This window comes from Bos mutus, chromosome 7 (assembly GCF_027580195.1).
Source record: "Bos mutus isolate GX-2022 chromosome 7, NWIPB_WYAK_1.1, whole genome shotgun sequence".
NCBI classification, from domain to species: domain Eukaryota; kingdom Metazoa; phylum Chordata; class Mammalia; order Artiodactyla; family Bovidae; genus Bos; species Bos mutus.
The window spans coordinates 27,005,514-27,030,064 of record NC_091623.1 but is presented as its reverse complement, the minus strand read 5'-3'; the positions used below and the strand labels follow the sequence as shown (position 1 = coordinate 27,030,064).

At 38.8% G+C, this 24,551-nt stretch overlaps 1 protein-coding gene and 1 long non-coding RNA gene across 3 annotated transcripts in view; one reads left to right on the top strand and one right to left on the bottom strand.

The window, feature by feature from the left end:
- The window catches only part of LOC138988609 (uncharacterized), a 565,076-nt gene that overhangs the window by 152,070 nt on the left and 388,455 nt on the right, over window positions 1-24,551 (bottom strand). The window contains exon 9 of the long non-coding RNA XR_011464881.1: window positions 5,314-5,424. This is a non-coding gene — a long non-coding RNA (uncharacterized lncRNA). The remainder of the gene's footprint in view (window positions 1-5,313; window positions 5,425-24,551) is intronic.
- Window positions 12,792-24,551, top strand: part of PCSK1 (proprotein convertase subtilisin/kexin type 1) — a 46,313-nt gene continuing 34,553 nt past the window's right edge. For both annotated transcript variants that reach the window (XM_070374773.1, XM_005899299.3), the window contains exons 1-5: window positions 12,792-13,157; window positions 16,292-16,396; window positions 19,838-19,948; window positions 22,067-22,213; window positions 24,217-24,293. In XM_070374773.1, the coding sequence (XP_070230874.1) occupies window positions 12,978-13,157; window positions 16,292-16,396; window positions 19,838-19,948; window positions 22,067-22,213; window positions 24,217-24,293 (620 nt within the window). In that variant the 5' untranslated portion in view covers window positions 12,792-12,977. The remainder of the gene's footprint in view (window positions 13,158-16,291; window positions 16,397-19,837; window positions 19,949-22,066; window positions 22,214-24,216; window positions 24,294-24,551) is intronic.

The following is a 24,551-nucleotide window of genomic DNA, read 5'->3' as shown; positions in this document are numbered from 1 at the left end:
CTTCAGGGAAAAGAGTACAGACACAAATGCTCAGAGGAGACAGCAGATACCACAACTGATTGTGTAAGTCAAGCTTAAGACAAAGTTTTCTTTAAATCTCTGACTCCTGCTATGCTTTGTTTTCCTACTTTTGATAGAGTCAAGGATACCTGAACTTTATCATAAGAAAAAAAAAAGCGGAGGTAAACAAAATTGCAGAAATTTACCCTTTGTCTCAATGTCTGATAATGGTGGGAATTCACCATTATCAGACACTGATAATGTATTTCTTAATTTTCTTTTTTTTTAATGTCTTTTTTAAGAAGCCAGAAAACCAGATTTGCACTAGACAATTGTCAAGTTTAAGTGTCAGAAATCAGCTTAGAATTTTAAGGTAATGCGCAGTGGACTGATTCTACTTTCACAGACTTGTTTGCTCTTTGCAGTGAGTTAGTGGTGCTCAAAGAGGCCTGGGAAGGCAACTGAGGACTGAGACCTCTGCGCTAGAGTGGAAAGCAATCTAAGACTCCCCAGCGTCAGTTGTAGGATTGGTCATCTTCAGGTTCTATTTCTAGCAGGACCACTGAGGGATAAACAACAGTAATAGATTGAACCTAACTTTTCCTTTGCTTCTCATCTCCTTCCAGTGAACGCTGGGATTAATCTGCCTGTTGTTTAAATAAACGTAATCCTTGAAGGACTGCACTGAAGCTGTTGTAAATACGCAAGGAAAAGCAGGCCTCAAACAATTGTTTCTAACTGTGGTTCTAAGAGTGGACCAACCCTGATCCCAGATATGACAAGTAAGAAATACACTCAGTAAGACTGAAAAGCCATCTCCTGGCTTGTGGAATAATAAATAACGAGGATCACAAGGTACAAGGGCCTGTGGAAGTGAAATTATTTTCATTTTATCAAATTGGATATTATTAATATACTTTGGTTCTTTTCATCACGACTTCAACAATTATTTTTGCACTGAAATATTCTTTCTCAAACAGTAATTTTGTAGTGGAGAATAACCTGGACAATGCCAATTTATTCAAGTGGTCGGAAACAGCATCTCTAGTAATTTAGACATGTGGATATCTGTACCTCCTGACACCAGCAGTGAAAATGACATAACATCACTTCCTACTAAAAAAAAAAAAAAAAAAAAAAAAAGCATAATTCTAACCTAATCATGAGAAATTTGAAGAAGCTCTTTAGAATAGCTAATAGTAGTATACCAATGGTAATGTCTTGGTTTAGCTAACTAGTACTATAGTTACATAATATGGGAAAGCTGAGTGAAAGATAAATGAGCCCTATATACTGTCTTTACAACTGTTTGTAAATCTAAAATTACTTCACGATGAAAAGCTAGAAAAGATCTTGTTTTTATAACCTCACCCCTAAGTCTTTTTTAAACAATTTAAAAGGATTTAAATCTACTACTTGCTATATTTATGTTGTCTAAATTAACTAATTCAACATCAGTATTTGCTTTTAAATGTTGAACAATGCTTAAATGCATGAACCACAGGAGAGAGAATACCACAGAATGGGAAAATATGGATTGTCAATGACTATTTTTTACTTGCTTTCTGTCTGCTGAAGGGCATGGTGATTGTTTATGTTTCTAGACTTTTTTCTTTTTTTTTTATTATGGGAACTTCCTTTTGTTTCTAAACACTTTTGCTTTCTTTATTATACAAATCTCCACTTCACCCTTTCTTTGGGGAATTGCTCTTTCCTTACTGAAAACACTGAACTGATGATGTAACTACAAGTCATACTAAAGCTAATACCCTCCTTACACTTTCAAATACAGTATCGGTCACACTGTCTACATCCAGCCAATCAGAACACACTGACCCAGGGTGAAGGTATCAGTATCAGTGAAGCCTAGCACGCATAGTTTTGCTCTGGGACTTTCACATTGAGGACTGAAAGGAAATCCTCTTTTCCCCCTTATATTATGAACTCAAAAGCTGTGATCTCAGAAGTGTCAATGGTCACATATGTCGCCCTGTGGAAAAGCCTGAGAAATGAGAACTATGAAGATGTAGAAGCTGAGAAATGAGAGCGGGGATGAGGAGGGCACTTGATAAAAGCTATTTAAGTCTCTGATTCCAGTCTCTTGGGCCAGTTCTATATTTCATTTTTCATGCTTTAATAACATAACCCAATATATTTCCCTTCTTGTGCTTAAGCTGGTTTTAGTTAGGACACAGCTCTTTGTCTTTTGAAACCAAAATAATTTTGATTCATCCAAGATGCCTTTTGTTGTATACCAATACTACCTGGGACTAATTCAAGGGGAGGGGCCAGATAATACAGGTAAATGTCAATGAAGAATAAATCCATTATAAAAGGGAGACACCTGAACCAGCGTCAAAGATCACTGAGGAATATTAGAAGGCAGAATAAAGATCAGTGCTGAAAGATGAGCTGGTCAAAAATTCTCAGTTCCAAGAATGCAAAGAAAGTAAGTTTTATGAACTAGATCAATGGGCAATCATCAATTTCAGATCAAAGTATTAAAGTTTTGGTTTGAATTACTCACAAAATAAATTTTGATCACTGACACCCAGCATGACATGGAGAGAGTCAAGCCTATAGAAACTGTATATCTAGACTTCTACATAACATGTAACAAGGTCTTCTGCTACTCTTTTGAATAGTCACTGGTGAGGGAGAGTTGAAACTGCTTCTAAAGTATACTATTATTAAATTAACTTGTAAGGAAGTTTCTAGTAGTTATGTCTTTTCTCTTTCAATAAATTAACTAACTTAAATCTTTTTATAAATAACCTGAACAAAGCTACTAATAGAAAGCTGACTTCATTTGTATACACCATAAAGCTCAGAGCAAATCAATGGATGATAAAATCAAGATTCCAAACATCCTGCATCCATATACACAGATAACAAGAACACAAAAACTGCAAATCAGGGTGGAAATGTGGATTAATAGCACATGTGACTATAAATAGAGATTATTGTAAATTATTTGTTCGACAAGGAAAAAGTAAACCTAACTCAGTTTTATGCTATCGTGGCAGATGGATAGTTTCGAGAAAGAGGTGAAATTCTTGTTCTAATCAACACAGGTTTGGCTGACTATATTACATTTAATTCTGGGTGCCATATTTTTAAAAGTATGTTTGAAAGATCCTGTTCAGACAAGAGTAACCAGAATGCTAAATCATTAAAACAGATTGAGAATGTTTAACCTAAAGTAAGAAAACTTAGACAAGACATAATAAATCTGTCTTCCAAATCAGAAAAGCTGTCACACACACAAAAAAGCTTAATGCCTACCAGTGTGGTGCAGCAGGGAAAAATTAGCATGACTGGAGGAAAACAATGAGCAAAGATTTATGTCATTATAAGGAAAGGTTTTGTAACCATTTGAGCTAACCCAAACCAAAGAACAGGCTGTTTGGGGAGAGACCCTGAATTACCTATTTGATAGAAATATTCCTTTTTAAAAATTTCTAATTTTATGGGCATATAGTTGATTTACAATGTTGTGTTAGTTTCAGGTGTACAGCGAAGTGACTCAGTTATATATGCACATTTGTTTATTTTTTTAGATTCTTTTCTAACATAGGTTATCACAGAGTATTGAGTAGAGTGCCCTGTGCTACACAGTAGGTCCTTGCTGCTTCATCTCAAGCTCCTGATTTGCCCCCTCCATTTCCACTCTGGTAACCGTAAGTTTGTTCTCGCTATCTGTAAGTCTGCTTCTGTTTTGTAAATAAGTTCATTTTTATCTTTATTTGTTTATTAGAGTCCATACATGAGTGATATCACTTGCATGTCTTTTTCTGAGTTGCTTCACTTATTATGATAATCTCTAGACTCATGGTGTTATTTTATTTTTATAGGTAAATAATATTTCATTGTTTATTTGCACCACGTATTTTTTATCCACTTAAGTCTGTAAAATTTGAAGTTACAGCTGACACTACAGAAATTAAAAGAATCATGAGACTACTACAAATAACTACATGCCAAAAGATGGGCAACCTGAAAGAAATAGACAAATTCTTAAGATAAAGCCTTCCAGGACTGAACCAGGAAGAAATAGAAAATATGAACAGATCAATCCCAAGTACTGAAATTGAAACAGTGATTTTAAAACTTCCAACAAACAGAAGTCCAGGATAAGATAGTTTCACAGGTGAATTCTATTAAACATTTAGAGAAAAGTTAACACCTACCCTTCTGAAACTCTTCCAAAAATCACAGAGGAAGGAACACTCAAGTTCATTCTATGAGGCCACCATTACCTTGATACCAAAACCAAAGATAACACACAAAGAATAAAATTATAGGCCAATAACACTGATGAACATAGATGCAAAAATATTCAACAAAACCGAATCCAACAATACACTAAAAGGATCATATACCACAATCGAGTGGGATCTATTTCAGGGATGCAAGAATTCTTTAATATCCACAAATCAATCAATGTGAAACACCATATTAACAAAGTGAAGAATGAAAACCATATGATCATCTCAACAGATGCACAAAAAGCTTTTGACAAAATTCAATACTGATTCATGATAAAAAGCTCTCCGGAAAGTGAGAATAGAGGAAACTTATCCTAACACAAAAAAGGTCATGTATGACAAACCATAGTTAATGTCATTCTCAATGGTGAAAAGGAATATTCCTTAGGAGTTTCATATATTTAAGAATGTGTTAACTAGATCAATGCTTCTCAAACTTTAATTGTATATGAATCAACATGGACTCATTAGAAAAGCCAGTTCTGATTCAGTAGTGTTGGGGTGGGGGGTGATAGACCAAATGAATTTCTAAAAAGCTCCAAAGTGATGCCTATCATGTAGTATGTGAACCACACTCTGAGAAGCAAGGAACCAGATAACTGTTAAGGTTACTTTTTGATACTGACAGTCTATAATTTTCACTAAAAAAAAAAAAAAAAAAATACACTTACAGGAACAGCAAAAGCAATTATATTCTGTGTTTTCCATACGAAAATGGTAGTGTTTGAGAGCACAGAGGAAGCAGGAGCATTGCCTAGAATTCAAAACTTTCTCAGTAAATGCAAATTTTTAAGGACCCCATTCTAAAGTAAAAAAGGAAATATTAATAAATATTTGCATATGACTACATTTAATTATCTACTTTCACTGGAAGTGACAAGTCATGTTCAATAATTGGAATTAATAACACTCATTTCTTCAATTTTAATAATTCAACTTTGTATTAAATTCAATACTTTGTCCAGTTCACTCAATAAGTCCTTTATAATTACTTATCCACTCTGGAGCCTTTCAGTGTACAGACTTTGCTTTATTATCCTCTTACCTTCATTCCTGTAGATAGAACTTCCTAGCCTGTAGGATTATAGATGTGCCTCAAGATATTTGGTCTTTTCATCCTTTGAGAGGGCCATGCAAGCAGCCTGATCCTGGGCTCCTGGGGAGAAGATTCAACCAGGTCGGCAATTAGTCAATCATGATTAGTGACACCTAGCACTCATTGGCCTGGCCTCAAGAGAGTGAGCTCAACCAAGCTGGGTGTCTGTCTTGCTATCACCTTTGTGCTGCAAGTACGCCAGTTTTTATCTTAGGAGAAGGAACTATGGATCTGTTGGAGAAGTTCATGTCCTAAGTTGTTAATTAGCATACCATCCCCACCAAAATTTGGCCATGGGAGGTTAGACGATGAGAAAGAAGCTTTTGGCAGGTATATCTTTAGGCAATGGCACCAATGTCAGTCTTCCCATGCATTAAATACCTTTATCCATTTGTGGCAAAGTAGGTTCATTGTAACATTTCTAAAAGGCACATGTATTTTTCAATATAGAAAAATGATTTTGTAATGCTTTATAAAATTTAGGTGAATTCTAAATTTACAGCAACCTCTTATGAAATTCCTAAGGTAAATTTAGCAAGGAGCTAAAAGGAAGAATTGCTATATTTAAGATCAAATGTTGCAAATTTTTAATGATTGTAAAAGTTGTTTCAAAATTTTATTCTCTTCTACAAAATTGTTTTTTCATTGACAGCAGCCATAAACAATTAAAAAAGACTGACACTGGAATGTTTTGATTAGAAATGATATAGGCTTTCAAGCATAAAATCTGAGATTAAATGGTTACATTGGTGGAAGTATATTTATAGTTCTTAATTTAATGTTACCTATATTCAATTTTTGGAGAAGGCAGTGGCACCCCACTCCAGTACTTTTGCCTAGAAAATCCCATGGACAGAGGAGCCTGGTAGGCTGCAGTCCATGGGGTCGCTAGAGTCAGACACGACTGAGCGACTTCCCTTTCACTTTTCACTTTCATGCATTGGAGAAGGAAATGGCAACCTACTCCAGTGTTCTTGCCTGGAGAATCCCAGGGATAGGAAGCCTGGTGGGCTGCCATCTACGGGGTCGCACAGAGTCGGACACTACTGAAGCAACTTAGCAGCAGCAGCAGCAGCATATTCAATTTTAATATATTGCTCCAAATATTATATTGTATTTTCTTGTCAAAACTGTATCACATTTTTAAAAATGCAAAAAATAGCTTTAGTAAGTGCTGTACAGATATTCCTAAATGTCTTCCAGCTTACCCCATGTGTCATGCAAATATTATAATTTTCTATTTGGGAAAAAAATACTGCTATGGGTATATTTCCCTCTATAATATGTTCTATTACCAAATATCTTAGTATAATTACAGACTAATTAATCACATACTTGTCTTAGTATATAGCTACTATTTTTTTATTTTTCTTTTTTTAAATATAAATTTATTTATTTTAATTGGAAGCTAATTACTTTACAATATTGTATTGGTTTTGCCATACATTGACATGAATCAGCCATGGGTGTACCCCATGGCTGAACCCATCCTGAACCCCCCTCCCATCTCCCTCCCCATCCCATCCCTCTGGGTCATCCCAGTGCATCAGCCCCAAGTATCCTTTATCATGCATCAAACCTGGACTGGCGATTCATTTCACATATGATAATATACATGTTTCAATGACATTCTCCCAAATCGTCCCACCCTCTCCCTCTCCCACAGACTCCAACTGACTGTTCTATACATCTGTGTCTCTTTTGCCATCTTTCTAAATTCCATATATATGTGTTAGTATACTGTATTGGTGTTTTCCTTTCTGGCTTACTTCACTCTGTATAATAGGCTCCAGTTTCATCCACCTCATTAGAACTGATTCAAATGTATTCTTTTTAATGGCTGAGTAATACTCCATTGTGTATATGTACCACAGCTTTCTTATCCATTCATCTGCTGATGGACATCTAGGTTGCTTCCATGTCCTGGCTATTATAAACAGTGCTGTGATGAACATTGGGGTACACGTGTCTCTTTCAATTCTGGTTTCCTCGGTGTATATGCCCAGCAGTGGGACTGCTGGGTCATATGGCAGAAGAACCCCAGGGTTAGTAGAAGGAAAGAAATCTTAAAAATTAGGGCAGAAATAAATGCAAAAGAAACAAAAGAGACCATAGCAAAAATTAACAAAGCCAAAAGCAGGTTCTTTGAGAAGATAAATAAAATTGGCAAACCATTAGCCAGACTCATCAAGAAACAAAGGGAGAAAAATCAAATCAATAAAATTAAAAATGAAAATGGAGAGATCACAACAGACAACATAGAAATGCAAAGGATCATAAGAGACTACCATCAGCAATTATATGCCAATAAAATAGACAACTTGGAAGAAATGGACAAATTCTTAGAAAAGTACAACTTTCCAAAACTGAACCAGGAAGAAATAGAAAACCTTAACAGACCCATCACAAGCACAGAAATTGAAACTGTAATCAGAAATCTTCCAGCAAACAAAAGCCCAGGTCCAGATGGCTTCATAGCTGAATTCTACCAAAAATTTAGAGAAGAGCTAACACCTATCCTACTCAAACTCTTTCAGAAAATTGAAGAGGAAGGTAAACTTCCAAACTCATTCTATGAGGCCACCATCACCCTAATACCAAAACCTGACAAAGATCCCATAAAAAAAGAAAACTACAGGCCAATATCACTGATGAACATAGATGCAAAAATCCTTAACAAAACTCTAGCAATCAGAATCCAACAACATATTAAAAAGATCATACATCACGACCAAGTGGGCTTTACCCCAGGGATGCAAAGATTCTTCAATATCTGCAAATCAATCAATGTAATACACCACATTAACATATTGAAAAATAAAAACCATATGATTATCTCAATAGATGCAGAGAAAGACTTTGAGAAAATTCAACATCAATTTATGATATAAAAAACCCTCCAGAAAGCAGGAATAGAAAGAACATACCTCAACATAATAAAAGCTATATATGACAAACCCACAGCAAACATTATCCCCATTGGTGAAAAATTGAAAGCATTTCCCCTAAAGTCAGGAACAAGACAAGGGTGCCCACTCTCACCACTACTATTCAACATAGTTTTGGAAGTTTTGGCCACAGCAATCAGAGCAGAAAAAGAAATAAAAGGAATCCAAATTGGAAAAGAAGAAGTAAAACTCTCACTGTTTGCAGATGACACGATCCTCTACATAGAAAACCCTAAAGACTCCACCAGAAAATTACTAGAGCTAATCAATGAATATAGTAAAATTGAAGGATATGAAATCAACACAAAGAAATCCCTTGCATTCCTATACACTAACAATGAGAAAACAGGAAGAGAAATTAAGGAAACAATTCCATTCAACATTGCAATTAAAAGAATAAAATACTTAGGAATATATCTACCTAAAGAAACAAAAGACCTAGATATAGAAAACTATAAAACACTGGTGAAAGAAATCAAAGAGGATACAAATAGGTGGAGAAATATACTGTGTTCATGGATCGGAAGAATCAATGTAGTGAAAATGAGTATACTACCCAAAGGAATCTATAGATTCAATGAAATCCCTATCAAGCTACCAATGGTATTTTTCACAGAGCTAGAACAAATAATTTCACAATTTGTATGGAAATACAAAAAACCTCGAATAGCCAAAGCAATCTTGAGAAAGAAGAATGGAACTGGAGGAATCAACCTGCCTGACTTCAGGCTCTACTACAAAGCCACAGTTATCAAGACAATATGGTCCTGGCACAAAGACAGAAATATAGATCAATGGAACAAAATAGAAAGCCCAGACATAAACCCACGCACCTATGGATACCTTATCTTTGACAAAGGAGGCAAGAATATACAATGGAGAAAAGATAATATCTTTAACAAGTGGTGCTGGAAAAACTGGTCAACCACTTGTAAAAGAATGAAACTAGAACACTTTCTAACACCATACACAACAATAAACTCAAAATGGATTAAAGATCTAAACATAAGACCAGAAACTATAAAACTCCTAGAGGAAAACATAGGCAAAACACTCTCCTACATAAATCACAGCAGGATCCTCTATGACCCACCTCCCAGAATATTGGAAATAAAAACAAAAATAAACAAATGAGACCTAATTAAAATTAAAAGCTTCTGCACAACAAAGGAAACTATAAGCAAGGTGAAAAGACAGTCTTCAGAATGGGAGAAAATAATAGCAAATGAAGCAACTGGCAAACAACTAATCTCAAAAATATACAAGCAACTCCTGCAGCTCAATTCCAGAAAAATAAATGACCCAGTCAAAAAATGGGCCAAAGAACTAAACAGACATTTCTCCAAAGAAGACATACAGATGGCTAACAAACACATGAAAAGATGCTCAACATCACTCATTATCAGAGAAATGCAAATCAAAACCACAATGAGGTACCATTTCACGCCAGTCAGAATGGCTGCGATCCAAAAGTCTACAAGCAATAAATGCTGGATAGGGTGTGGAGAAAAGGGAACCCTCTTACACCGTTGGCGGGAATGCAAACTAGTACAGCCACTATGGAGAACAGTGTGGTGATTCCTTAAAAAACTGGAAATTTACCCAAAGAAAACATGTAAGTCTATATAACAGTTGGGAAATGTTAGACCTAAGTTATTTCCTCACTCTTTTCCTTATGCTTCTTGAAGAAAAAAAAAACTGAAAAATTACTCTGAAGGGCTGGCAATACTCTTTTTCCTGACCTGAATGGTTATATGGTGTTCACTTTGTGATAAATCATTGGGTACATGGTTTTATACACTCTAGTATATCTACTTTATTTCACTGTAACAAAAGGTTTGAAGTTTTTATTTTCTAATACTAAAGAGATATGGTGATCTACAGATCTCTGAACATCTTTTACCTCCTGTTTATAATACCTCACTACCCTCCAAGAAAACCTAATAAATGATTAACTGTATCACTGTGCAGCTGGGAGCAGTCATGAAAGGCATGAGACTTGATAATTCATAATAGAAACAGTCCTTTGCAGTTTCTGAATTATCCTGTTTCCTGCATAAATTAATCAGATGAATCAAATGCTATTAAAACCAACTTAAGGGTGATAATTGGGACTTCTAATTTATGATATAAAATATGACAGTGATGGGCTTGGAGGTTATTACTATGATCTTCATAGCAGGACAGGGTTAGCCCTTGATATGACAAATTTAAGATGACTCCTACATCTATATTTGCACCCTTAGCCTTGGCAAACATTCATCCTTTCTGCATCCCAGAAACTGTGGCAATTAAAGTCCATCAGATAAAATTCAGAGAATTTCAAAATAAATTACTATATATATATATATATTTGGATGGGGATATTATGTTTCTACTGTGAGAATTTAGTTTGTACTTTTAAGTATATCAACTGAATGTTTATTCCAGGTGCGTTGGGTGCTCCGTTTAAGATAAATGATTCATTAATGAGACACTGGCCTCCTTAATCATTTACTTGAACTGCCAACTGATTTGCTTGAAGAATAATAAGGGCAAACATGTTCCTGCTCTAACCATTCCTACCATTATTAAACATTTGCAACAAATGTCTCCTGTTTTGCTAGCACACAGTTAACATCTGTCTACTGTAAGAATGAAATACCCTAGAGAGCTTGAGTCCACAACTCAGCTGAGATACGAAAAGACAGCTCACCTAGCCATCAATACTCACACATGTGAATTTACAGTGCCAACAGAAAAACTATCAATCTGAGTCCATTCTACAGCAGCTCATGTGAGAGTTACATTATTGTAATAGACTTAACTGCATCACATGGTTTATTAACATTGGCATTTGTTCTCATTAAGAAGCTTTATATTTAAAGAAATTATTGATCTCCTCCACATTTATGAAAACATGCAGGCAAATGAAAAATCCGTACTAGCCTTATCCTCCATCAAGCCTCCATTTCATTTGCTTTCTGTCAAGAGTTATCTCTTGCTTCCTTTCTCCACAAGCGCATATGCTTTCTCCCACTCTTAACCCTTTTCTCTTTTCTCTAGAATAGGCTGCGCCCCCCAGCGGTTGGGAGCTTTAAAAAGAAAAACAAGAAAGAAAAAACCTTTCTCGGGTGACTTTGAATCCCCTGCAATTTTATTTTGGGGCTGAATGCATTGTGTTCCCAAGAATTCCAATGCAATTAGTCACGATTATGACCTAACCATACTTCTCCCTTGTGGTCAAGTTCCTGTTTTTCCTTTTTAAAGAGGGGGGTGGTACCAGTCAAAAGGAAATAGTTTGATTCTTGGGGGGGGACGGCGATTCTTGGAACTCAGAAGCGGAGCTCCCGCAGGCAACCCGTGCTGGTGGCGCTGTCCACTCCTTGGTGCTGAATGCAGAGAGACCCTGGCATTTACCACCAGGCTCAGCTTCTCAGGATCAGAAAAGTTCATCCACAGTACACTGTACTCACTTCCCTTTTCTGGGATAGAGGACCATTTAGACATCTCCTTATTCTCTTTCCATAAGAAAACACTCTTCCACCAAAAGAAACTGCCTCTTACGGGAAAGTAATGGCACAGTTTCAGTTCAACACCAAAGTGAAAAGGTCTCCTGAAGGAAGAATGGAAATTTCAGAGTTAATGAAACCTACTCTTCCTCTCTCTGAATCAACACAATACTACTTGGGTACACTTCCTTGTTAATAAATAAAGGAAACTTTTAAAAAATTGTATGATAAAAATAAATAAAATTTTAAAATAATGTGATTAATCATTTTTTCTGATAAAGACTGTAAAGTGGGTGGTAGTGGGTGCTGCAATATCTGAGACAGAATTTTAGATATTGTTTTACTGAGGTTAAGAAACAGAGGAGAGAAGGATGTAAACTTGTTAACTAAGGTGGTTTGAATGGCTAAAAATATGTTCTTTAAAATGTTGCTTTAACATTGTCTTCCCAGAGGTGCTCATTCTCCTGGGCAAATCAGATCAGAAGCTTCCCTTCTGGTCTCTGCCTTCCCAGCCTCTGTCCCATTTGAAAGACTGAAAGGCCCTGTTCTTCATAGCAGGTGCTGATATCCACAGGGTCGTCATAAAAATCCTCCTCTCTCCCTCCCCTAACACAGGAGATAATTAAGCATAGATCAAGAAAATGGACAAAAGGACAAAAGGGAAGGAAAGTGTTCTGCGCTCCAGGTCTTTGATTCTTGGTAGTTATATTCAAATGGGGGGCACTTCTCAAAGAGAAGTGAAGGTGTTTCTCGCGGCTGCAAAATTTACAGTCAGAAAGGGAGCCGACTTAACCAATACCAGCAAATGTTTCTTCCTTTTCTTAATCCCTCGCTGCTTATTTTAGCAGCTTCTCCACCCCGCCGGGAATACCATCCAGATCTCAGTCCAGGTAGATCTGACGTCAAGAGATGGCTTTCGTAGATTTGACGTGTAAACACTCATTTCCATTCCTCCTCGGAAGGGCTGGGGCTCCACTCGGCAGGGAGACCAAAACGCTGCACTGAGCGCTCGCCACCGCCCAGCGTCTCCTGCGCGTCTCTTATCTCATCGCAGAGCAAGCCGGGGCGAAAGTGGTCCCGAGCCTCGCAGTGGAAGGGGTGATCGTTTCTGGCTTCTCTGGCTTGCGTCTCGCTCCCCTCCCTCCCCACTTGGGTGCGAACCGGTGTGAAAGCCATGGGGCGAAGAGCCTGGACTCTGCAGTGTACTGCTTTCTCTCTCTTTTGCGCTTGGTGTGCAATGAACAGTGTAAAAGCGAAGAGGCAGTTTGTGAATGAATGGGCGGCGGAGATCCCCGGGGGACCTGAGGCAGCCTCGGCGATAGCCCAGGAGCTAGGCTATGATCTTTTGGGTCAGGTAAGAGTTTGCACTTTCAAGAAACTTTCTGGGGCCCGAAGGGACTGGAGGGACTGGAGCGCCATCTCTCAAGTGGTAGTCCCAGATTGCACTCTCCTGAGCCCAGTGGCAAAGAGCAGGAGCTTTTCCGGCTCTCGCCCCTGGCGCGCTTGCAGAAGCCTTGCATTATTTATTGCTTGGGCTGGGCGCAGCCAGGCAGAACCCAGCCGCCGCAGCTGGGTACAGCTTAGTCTTGGCTGTTGTCCTTCCTGGAACTGAAATCCGTTTCCCGCGCGGTTTGGAAGAAAAATCCCTCAACTGTCGTTCACGCAACTTGAGATGCATGCAGGCTCGTACCAACCAGCGCCAGGGCAGGGAGAGGCAGTGCGCTCTGTCCCCCTGGGTCTCAGCAGGTCTGCGTCAGGAGCCGGCTGTTTCCTTCTTTTCAATATGGCAGCATCAGATCCAAGTCCTGCTGCAAGGGGCCAAGTAGGCTTGGAGATGTTCGCTGCAGCCTTCTCAGATACGCCCACGGCTCATCTCTCTCTGGAGAGTGCCAGTGGCCTCGACTCACAACCTGGGGCTGGGGATTTCGGAGTGGTAGATGAGGTGGGTGAGAGGCATGGGACCAACTCTCCAGCCCTCTACTGCAAGCACCGGACTCTCACTGGAAACTTGCAAAGTCCGAGCCTCATAACTTTGCCCGGTCAGTTCCCCTGAAGGGTCAGGCTGCTGAAGTGACGGTGGGGAAAGGATTTCTTTCTTGTTCCTCAGCCAAATGTGTTTTAGCTTCCCAGGGGTTTCCATGTGGGGGGATGCGGGGGGTGGGGAAGGAACTGTTGCCTGCTCAAGTGAGGACTGGGTTAATAAATAGCTGGGGGGGTATGGGCATTGAGCCATTGTGTAGGGGGCTGTGAGTTCTCATGGAAGCTTTCACTTCCCTTGGCTCAGAATCAAGCCCTTATTTCTTGCCTTGTAAGTTGTTCACTGAAATGAGGGAGAAGGGAGTTGTAAAACATTTTGGCGCGTTTTTTCTAGAGGTGGTGGTAGAGATGTAGTTGAAGTCAGGGATGAGTAATCGGTGTGGGCGTTGCGATTCCATAGATTCAAATCCTCTGGAGAATGTGCCTTTCCTTGCCAGAGGCTTCATGCTCCAACTTTATGAGCCAAACTGCCTGAAATGCCCAGCACGAAAGTCAATGCCCATATTGACTTCTCTTCTCTGTGTACCAGTAGCAGACCAATAGTTTTGCTTTTGCCAAGTCCTTATTCTGTGCTAGGCTCCGCGTTGGGGGCTAAGGAATAATAGGAGGAAAAGAAACCTTCAGGAAACCAAGAGTCTAGAGACTGATTTAAAAATAAATGATTGCAATTGCAAGTAATTGGTATAGCAACAGAAACTGTTCCTGGAGTCTTGATTGAAAGACTGAAGATGGAAGGGAATTGGGAAGAGGGGAAAGAAGACAATCCAAGGAGGAAACATTTGCACAGGGTTTAAGAAGAAGAGTCAAAGGTGGGAACACGATGAGATTGGGGAAGGCACCCAAGGCATAGAAAACGGCTTGTGGGAAACCAGGGAGATACAAAGAAAGTGACTTATTTAGAAGTCAGGAAACTGCAAGGAATTCTTGGAGTCTAAAAAGAGAGTGAGTAGTGGGTAGAACTGTACTGGTGGGTACTGTGGGCACCATGGACATCTTGTGTGTCCTATGAAGGGAAAAAAACCCTGGGAACTTAATCCTTTGGACTAAAGCTAAATAGCATTGATAACTGTGTGGAAGGAGACTGGAGGAGAGAGCAAAAAATAACTCCCTCTTCCTTTTCTCACCTATTAGCCTCAGACATTCATCCAAACCCAGACCATTCATTGTGGGAACTGCTTTTTAAAATCACAAGTCCCAGTAAACAAATAAATAACAGTAAATCAGTACTGTTGGTAGGATCTTCAAGGAAAGGGTGGCATAGTAACAAGAAACTTTAGAAAAGAGTGGGAAAACCTACCTAGAGTTGCATACACATATTTCCAGTTAAATGACATTACTAATAAATGTTTTTAAAATAATAATTCCTTATAAAAGACTGATGGTGCTTTCCTGGTTCTGTTTATTTCTTCCTTTGTTTACACTTAGATGTATCACCATCTTGAACTTCTTAAGGCCTCAAAATAAAGCTAGGATAGGTAGGAGGTGACAAAAGGCAAAACCAATTGATAGCAGAAACAGAGCTAAGCACTGGTGATCTTTTCTTAAGGCTACTATTCTCTCCCCCCAACTCCACGTAAAGCTTATAGCAGATTTACTCCCAGAGATTCAGGCTTGGAGCAGGACCTAAGCATCTCTATGAAAAAAAGTCTTTAGGTGATGAGAAACATCAATTTAAAGAAAGTAATTCTTATGAAATAACCCATTGTCAATTGCTTGTCTCAATTTAAAAAAAATGCAGGGCATCTACAGAATTTAGTAGGTTCAAATTAAGTACTATTTGGAATAAAGGGAAATTATCTTAAAATAATAATGAACTTAGCTCTAAATTGGACCATTTGTATTGATAACAAATGTATTGATAGTCATCTAGAGAAATTTACACACTCTAAAGTGGAATACCTGTGCTAAATGTAGCATGCTGACATCTTGCTCAAAGCTTTGAACTACTGGAAAGTCAAGTAGTCATTACTAGTAGCTTATAACAATCATCACTATGGATTCAATCACTGTATTTTATAACAACAAATTGTTCTAGCTGAGTGCAGCACTACACATATATAGTACCGAAGAGTTCTCCTGCTTTCTACACAGTATCGTTCTCTGACAGCATACATTTTGTAAAGTGAATATATTTTTTAGAAATGTCTATCTACGTAACATCACCTAGAAAAGAAAATGTGGTTTCTCTGAAATATAAAAGACAGAAGCATCATCAGCCCTTAAGAATGCTGTGACCCCAAATGATAATATTGGGAAGCTCATCTCACTGAACAGACTAAGAAGAAAGGGAAGGCTTCTAACAGTGTCTTCCTCATCAAGAAAAAGGTTACCTTCAAATACAAGAAATGGACTTAATAAAAATTGCCTGTTTGCAAGTTAGCTGGGTTTTAATCTGACCTATACACACTTATTTTGGAAAGAGGATTTTTATTTTAATTTTTCCTTTTATAGATTGGATCACTTGAAAATCACTACTTATTCAAACACAGAAACCATCCTCGGAGGTCTCGAAGGAGTGCCCTTCACATCACTAAGAGATTGTCTGATGATGATCGTGTAAGTATTGTGCATTTGTCTTCAAGCCAGTAACCTGACTTATCTGCTTTCTTTGTGCTTGCTAACAAGAACAAAAGTGAATATTATTCTTTTTCTTGTTTTCACAATTATTTATCTGTAGTGTTTCTTATCATTTCCATAGGGTTATAAATGCACATAATAATAACTGAATCTAATTGGTTGACTACAGTATATGTGTGTATATACATACACACACACACACACACACACACACATATGAACTATATAATATCAGTTCACAAATTCAGTCTAAGAGCATGAAAATGAATCCTGAGAATCAAGTGGCAGCACTAATGAACTGTTTGACAATACAATCAATGAACAGCCTTTTATTATATGGCTATCTATGTACCAAGCATTTTGATATTCAATGTGATGATGCCAAACAAATATAATGCAGAAACTCCATTCTTAATAACATTTCAGTGTTATCTGAAAATGCATTCTGCTGTTTCTATCTGATTTGGTTATATAGGGAACTAGTGTTTTTGAGAGAGTTTTAAATCCATGTCTTCAGGAGGCAAATGTTTCCATAAGTATTATATTATCTGACCCAGAGTATTTGATCTCCTTTTATTCTGGTTTGTATACATATTCAACGATAAGGTACCAGCAGGAAAAGTCTAGAATGAACACAGGTAAAGTGTGGGGCCAATTTCATGTATATCTAATGTACCTTTTGATTTTTTTAATTAATTTATTTATTTTAATTGGAGGCTAATTACAGGATTGTAGTGGTTTTTGCCATACATTGACATGAATCAGCCACGGGTGTACATGTGGTCCCCATCGTGAACCCCCTCCCACCTCCCTCCCCATCCCATCACTCAGGGTCTTTTTGAAGTCTGTTTTCAAGGTCATAAACATCAATAGAAATGCTGATATGAAATAAAAATTTGAAGTAAAATTTGAGAAAAATTTGCCTTTTCTCAAGAATATGCCATACTGATGAAAATTTATCCTGGGAAGCCTGATATCTGGATACATGATTTCTGTTGTCTAGGACATTCTCAAGAATTATGAAGGCTTTGTGAGAGATGAAACATACACGTTCAACTTCCCATAAAGAAAAGTACAAGTGACAGAACAGGGCTAAAATTGTTGAAAGTTCATGGAACTCACAACCACTGTACAATAGTTTGCTACTTTGTTATGCACCTGATAGAATTTTTAGAAAGAAGAGGGAAAAGAAGACAAATTATGAGAGTAGGAAATGACTGGGCCTGGGTTACCAGTGTTCCAACATGAAAGCAGCAACCTAACCCAGACCAAGAACGTTGTATCAGGACCATGGACGGCAACCCGCAGCTCATAAACAACCGTTGCTGGCTTTTACTCGAGTAAACGGCTTAGAAGTGACAGACCTAAGCAGAGGCCCCTAACATCATTTTAAAAGTTTTTTGTCCAATAAAATCTTCCTTTTACTGTCCCAAGGCAGATGGCTAATTGTATATCGGCTCTGAAAGTAGGACAACTTCCAGTACTCTAGCTAGGCTTAGTCTTTGGGCAAAAACCCAAGAGAACTATTTCCTTGTCTGCCTAAATGCATGCCTGACGTTAAGTAATGTACAAGGAAGTCAAACCGACCTCCCTTCTCATCTTCACAGGAGAAAACTGGATAGAGTGAAGCAGTTATTATTCAAAGTATCTCACTAAAATGAACAGATGGCCCAGTTCTATTCTTTAGATAATTGATTTGTAATTCCTTAGTAATTGACTTGGGGGAGAAATCACAAAACATAGTGAAGAAGAGCCAAGAATTTACTCTCTAGCATAACTTCATTAGAAGGGAGTCTATATAATCCTATGAAAGTTATCCCCAGAATAATTTAATTTCAGGAAAAATTCTAGAACCCATTGAAGCTTGAAGTGGAAGGTTGGACTAGATGCTTTTTAATGCCCTTTGCAAAGGGCATTAAATCCCAAAAGGATTATTTACCATTAAGTACATGATACTTACTATATATACAATAGAAGGATGCTACCAATTTGCTCTGTTCCATTTGGTCTGCTCTTACAGAGACTAATATGGGATTTGGAGTTAATGACATTAATCACAACTCTGTTTCCACCAATTGGTTGTTTACCTGATCAGATGGCAGAGTGCCTCTTCTTTTATTCCACTTTTAAAAAAATGCTCTTGATTTTCATTTTATTGCTCTTTTTTTTTGGATAGGGATACTATTCTTCCAAATTAGCACTCTGAAGTGCACCAATATGCTATCTGCAAGTCTGTTAATGAAATCTCTAACTGTAAGTGACTCTCTCCCTCAAAGATTAGTACTTGTTCCCTAGCAGCCAGCTTCCAAAGACCAACTCAAATGGCAGGCAGTATATTCCAAGCATTGAGGTATTTTAAGCCAAAACAATTAAGCTTGAAAATACAGGCACTTTAAAAATAAATTATAATGACTAATTTCCAACCCTCAAGTCCCTCCCAATGTTTATAATAGGTTTGCAGTATGTTTTCTAATTGGAAATTTAGGATGGTGTTACTGGATGGCTTTATCCTTTAGCTGCAAATTACTTTTCAGTTTTTATTTTTGGATCTGACTCATTAGTATTCTCACATTAGCAATATCCTATCACACACTGGACTATCATCGTGTGTACGAAAGAGAGGATATGTTTTGGGTAGGAAACAGTCATGTTGCTCAGCAGAATCAGAGCACAGTAGCATCTCATAATGAATATAACCACAAGGCAGCCCCTCACCTCTTGGGGCCTCAAGTATAATAGGATTATGCTATAAATGTTGGAAAGGTAATTTTTGTATTGTCAGATCTCCTTGCATAATACATGAAACAAAATTAATGATAAGTGTGCATGGCCAGTAAGGCTCATCCATCATCCCAGATCTGTTTCTCATATTAAATATTCTTAAGCAGAAGGCTGAAGCACAGGGGAGCCAGAATTTTGAATCAGCAAAGACACAGCACCTTTCCTGTCTTTTGTCACATCTGCAATTTCTATTTTTGTGAATAAAGAAAGGGACATTAAGCTGTAAGAGCAACATAACAGCAGTCTCTGAGATCTCTTAGCTTGTTGACTCATTCCATGCAAATGGACAAATTTTCAGCTATGGAACCCTGGAACCTCAATATAAAAATGGGTATTATGGTCCATTTGCTGATGAAAGCAGGCTGAACTTTTACTTCCACTGGAATCACAGTGTCAATAATTTGAGGGAACCATCACTTCACTGACTACTTCTCCTCCTCGTAAAGGCACACTTTACCATAATAGAGGAAATGGTCATCTCCCCAGAGGGCAAGCCCTTATTCTCACTGAGCTGCCAGTGTGATCTGTAGTCAGGTGGAAACACTGATGGAGAGAATACTAGAGCTAGTTAGAGGGAAGATGATTACACCAGAGGTGGCTGTTTAACTGTTGATTTTCTTGCTATAAAACTCCTGGTAGGTGATATGGGCGGAACAACAGTATGAAAAAGAAAGAAGTAAACGTTCAGTTCTAAGAGACTCAGCACTAGATCTCTTCAATGATCCGATGTGGAATCAGCAGTGGTACTTGGTAAGTACCTGCATGAGGACTGCATAGGCCCCGGGTTACTTGTTATCTCTGAACATTAGATATTTTTAAGTAACAGATAATTCAGTACAGGGCTGTGTTACCCAGAGATCAGGGTGAATGGGACCTTCCATGATCTGGATCTTCTGTTTGGCTGTGTGAGAACATCTGAAAACACAGATCTTTAGCTTCTACAAGAGGAAGTCTCCTTACATTTATCTGGAATAAGTACAGAAGAATTGGGTCTTGCAAGGTAGGGTTGGAAAACAGTATTCATGGCAAAAATCAGACCTGCTCAAGGTTACTCCTGAGAACCCTTTAAATTATCCAAAGAGGACAGTGAACGTGATTCAGGATATATAGCCCTGAATGACAATTCTTACATGCTCCCAGGTGAGAATCTCTGAACTAGGCTAAAGGAAGGAACGTGAGGAAAGACAAAAGGCATCTATCTGTGAATGTCTAGACTTGCAAACCAGTTCTACCTTTAAAGGGCTTCCCTGGTGGCTCAGATGGTAAAGAATCTGCCTGCAATGCAGATGTGTTTGATCCCTGGGTCGGGAAGATCCCCTGGAGAAGGAAATGGCATCCCACTCCAGTATTCTTGCCCGGAGAATTTCATGGACAGAGAAGCCTCGCAAGCTACAGTCCATGGGGTCGCAGAGAGTCGAACACGACTGAGCAACTAACACACACTTAGTCCACCTTTAAGACAGTTACTAAATCCTTACAGGAATGTGGGCAGTGAGTGGAGAAACTGTACATGCTCCTGCCTGCCTGCCTGCAGAGTGCTCTCCCTTCTGTTTTCACATTAAGCCTCTACTATAGTAACACATGGAATAGATGTGCTTATTGTTGAGAATACTGTAAAAGATAAAATTTCATGAGAACCATAAGCTGAGGTCTAGACGTCCTTGTTGCAGATAGGATGGGAAAGGAGATCAATTCCTCTTGAAACTCTCCTAACCTAAGTGATACTTGCTTGCTGCAGAAGACACTCGTTAACACCTGTGCATCTACCATGTGCCAAATATTAATACTATCCTGTTTGACATGAATTAACTCATCTAGTTCTCACGCAACATTTTGTTGTTCATATAATAAGTATTTCCTTTTAACAGATGAAGAAACAGAGACATTGGCAAGTTGAATAACTTGCCAAAAATCACATGATTCTTGTGGTGGGACCATAGTTCATAGTTCCAGAGGCCATACTCTTAACAGCCACAGTCTCCGATTGTTCCTCCCACTGACAGAGAGTCCTTCTCTGGCTTTGGCCAACAATCTGTGTGCAGTTCCAGCCTCCTGGGATTCAGCTTCATGTTGGCCTAGAAAATTCTGGTTTTGCTCCTCCTCTTTCTGATGGGCATCGGCCAGGGGGCAATGCATTCATTGATACTTTTGATTGCTGTCATTTGTAAGTTTCCTGTTGATCCCTTCACTAAAAACCTGGCTTTCTTCTAATGCGTCTCTCTTGAATGCTTGGAGATGTGCTCATATCTGTATGCCTTTGCTGTCCAATCTCTCTTCCCTACAGCCCCACATACTGTAACTCTCAGAAAAGTTACCTGAAAAAAAAATCCTAAATCACCTCTCACAGATACTGACTCCCTAAATAACTTATAATTGGAAACAGGCAGTTCAATTCCAAGTCCTGGTAAGACTACAGCTTCGTGGGCATTCCAGGTACTGTAAATCCACGAGTAACTGTGAACCAGACAAAATAAAGTATGTTCAGTGTGGCAGTGGAGGTTTAGGATTTGGGGGAGATGGAAGCTTGGGGCAGCAAATAAAGCTTCAGTAGATGAAAAGCTTGAGCATGTTATTATAAATGAAAGCAACTTAGGGATAAACTTCTTCAAAGCCACACAGCTCAAAGACAAGGGGCACAGGGTGATTCATCTTTTCGAGTGATTTTCCATTGGAACAACTGGAAAAAGAGCAGAACTATGATGATTCACTTGGTCCTCCCCTCAACTTTGTCTTTTATTTCACCTAATTTCCTGCTTCTAAAGAATAGAATGACCCCCAGAAAAAGAAAGATGGGTCTCAAGACTGGAGCTTCAGTTCTCATTGTGCAGCAAATGATTTTACCAACGCTTCTTTGTTCTTTTTCACCAGCAAGATACAAGGATGACTGCAACCCTGCCCAAGCTGGATCTCCACGTGATACCTGTTTGGCAAAAAGGCATCACAGGCAAAGGTGTTGTTATCACTGTATTGGATGATGGCTTGGAGTGGAATCACACAGACATCTATGCCAACTATGTGAGTCTAAGCCCTTCTATTGCTGCAGCTTAGGGAGCTGTCTACACAGACATACAGTTAAGGCTTCACTTCCCTCAAGCAGGAGGTGCTCTGAGTGAGCCCTGGGGTTGATGAGCCAAGCTTTGGCTATTTCCCTCACCCCTCTGCCAGTGCACATAAATTTCTTTCTTTCTTTCTTCTTCTTCTTCTTCTTTTTTTTTTTTTTTGTATCACTAGACTTTGAAAGAATTCACTGAAGCCAAGGACTGTACAAAAGTTATGTGTGTTGGGGTTGGAGGAGGCACTTATACCGGCTAGATTATTAAAAAGCCATTCAAATTCTATGCCACTCAGTACTGGGGAACATGAAAGCAATCAGATCAAGCCTCACGTCTGAGATCATTTTCACAGTCATCCTCCTCACATTCCCTGTGGGTCAATAGCTCTCACATTGTGAAGTTATATGAACGTGACTCCATCCATGCAAATCAAAGCATGTACTTCATACTGCAAAAATGACAAGCTGAGAAAAGTTTACCAAAAATGGGAAGTAAATTATTTACTTGTTTATGAAGTTCTCCATAATATTTTAGGTCTTTAGGGGACTTCCTTGATGGTCCAGTGGATAAGACTCCATGTGCCCAAAGCAGGGGTCTTTAGTTCGATCCCTGGTCAAGGAACTATTAATAGATCCCATATGCCACAACTAAGAGCTCACACCCTGCAAATGAATATTCCACAGGCCACAGTTAAAAGATCTTACATGCCGAAACAGAGATCAAAGACCCAATGAGCCACACCTGAGACCCAGCACAGGCAAACTAATGAATTAAAAATATTTCAGGTCTTGATTTAAAGATCTGTGTTTTATCTTGAATACTACCCCCTGTCTTTATGCCAGCCTTTCTACTCAACCAACGTTCTAAAGCTAAAGAGCAAAGGAAATGGGGTGGAAAAGAGACAAAAAAGATTAGCAATTATTAAGACAGAGAAACATAAAGAACAGCCTGAGTGGTGACACAATTATTAAAAGGTGATTGGATCTCCTTGCAGTCCAAGGGACTCTTAAGAGTCTTCTCCAGCACCACAATTCAAGAGCTTCAGTTCTCTGGTACTCAGCCTTCTTTATTGGAGGAGGGCATGGCAACGCACTCCAGTATTCTTGCCTGGAGAATCCCACGGACAGAGGAGCCTGGCAGGCTACAGTCCATGAGGTCACAAAGAGTCGGACAGGACTGACTAAGCAGAAGCAGTAGAGAAATACAGAGAATAGCAGTCTGTTTTAAGTCTATTTAGTGTAACTGGGGTGGCTGAAGGAGCTCACTGTAGACCTGAGCCCCACCCCACAGCCAGCTCTTTACACCTGTATCCTTAGGAAAGATGAGTGTCAAAGTGTTACTAACTAGCTCTGGAGCCAGTTGAACCATTCCACTTCTCTGGACCTCAATTTTCTCATTTGGAAAATGACATGATTGAACTAAGTAAACTCTGACTCCTCCTGTTCTAATAGCCTATGAGATTCTATAGGTTTGGAAACATTCACTGAGAATTGTTGGCTCACTTCTCTGTGCACGTCATCTCTGCCTGGTTTCTGGCTATGATGAATGATAAAAAACGGGGCCAGAAACTCTAAACTGCAGACTCTCAAGCCATCAGCCAGAATGGGAATAGGACAGGGGTAGATTGAAAGGACTGATGTTGAAGCTGAAACTCCAGTTCTTTGGCCACCTCATGAGAAGAGCTGACTCATTTGAAAAGACCCTGATGCTGGGAGGGATTGAGGGCAGGAGGAGAAGGTGATGACAGAGGATGAGGTGGTTAGATGGCATCACCTACTCAATAGACATGAGTCTGGGTGGACTCCGGGAGTTGGTGATGGACAAGGAGGCCTGGCGTGCTGTAATTCATGGGGTCGCAAAGAGTCAGAGACAACTGAGCGACTGAGCTGAACTGAACTGAAGAAGACTTGGAAAACACTGCTTTTTTTTTTTGATGCTACAGTGTAATTTTTGCTTTCTCTTTAGGATCCGGAGGCCAGCTATGATTTTAACGATAATGACCATGATCCATTTCCCCGATATGATCCCACAAATGAGAACAAGTAAGTAAATGTGGATTTGGGGGTGGGGTAAGTGCTTTAAAATGCTTTCATCTTATTTGAGAAAATTACACTATAACTATGATCCATATTTTTGCTCTCAGAAAATGGTCATGTACACCATCCATACTACAACATTTTGTTGCTTTTAAAACAGGAAACAGAAGCTTTTATTTTTATATTCCTTTTGGCTTATAGGACTATATTTCAATTAAACTTTCTTCTTATACTGTGAAATGTTCCCCTCAAAATGTTACTGAA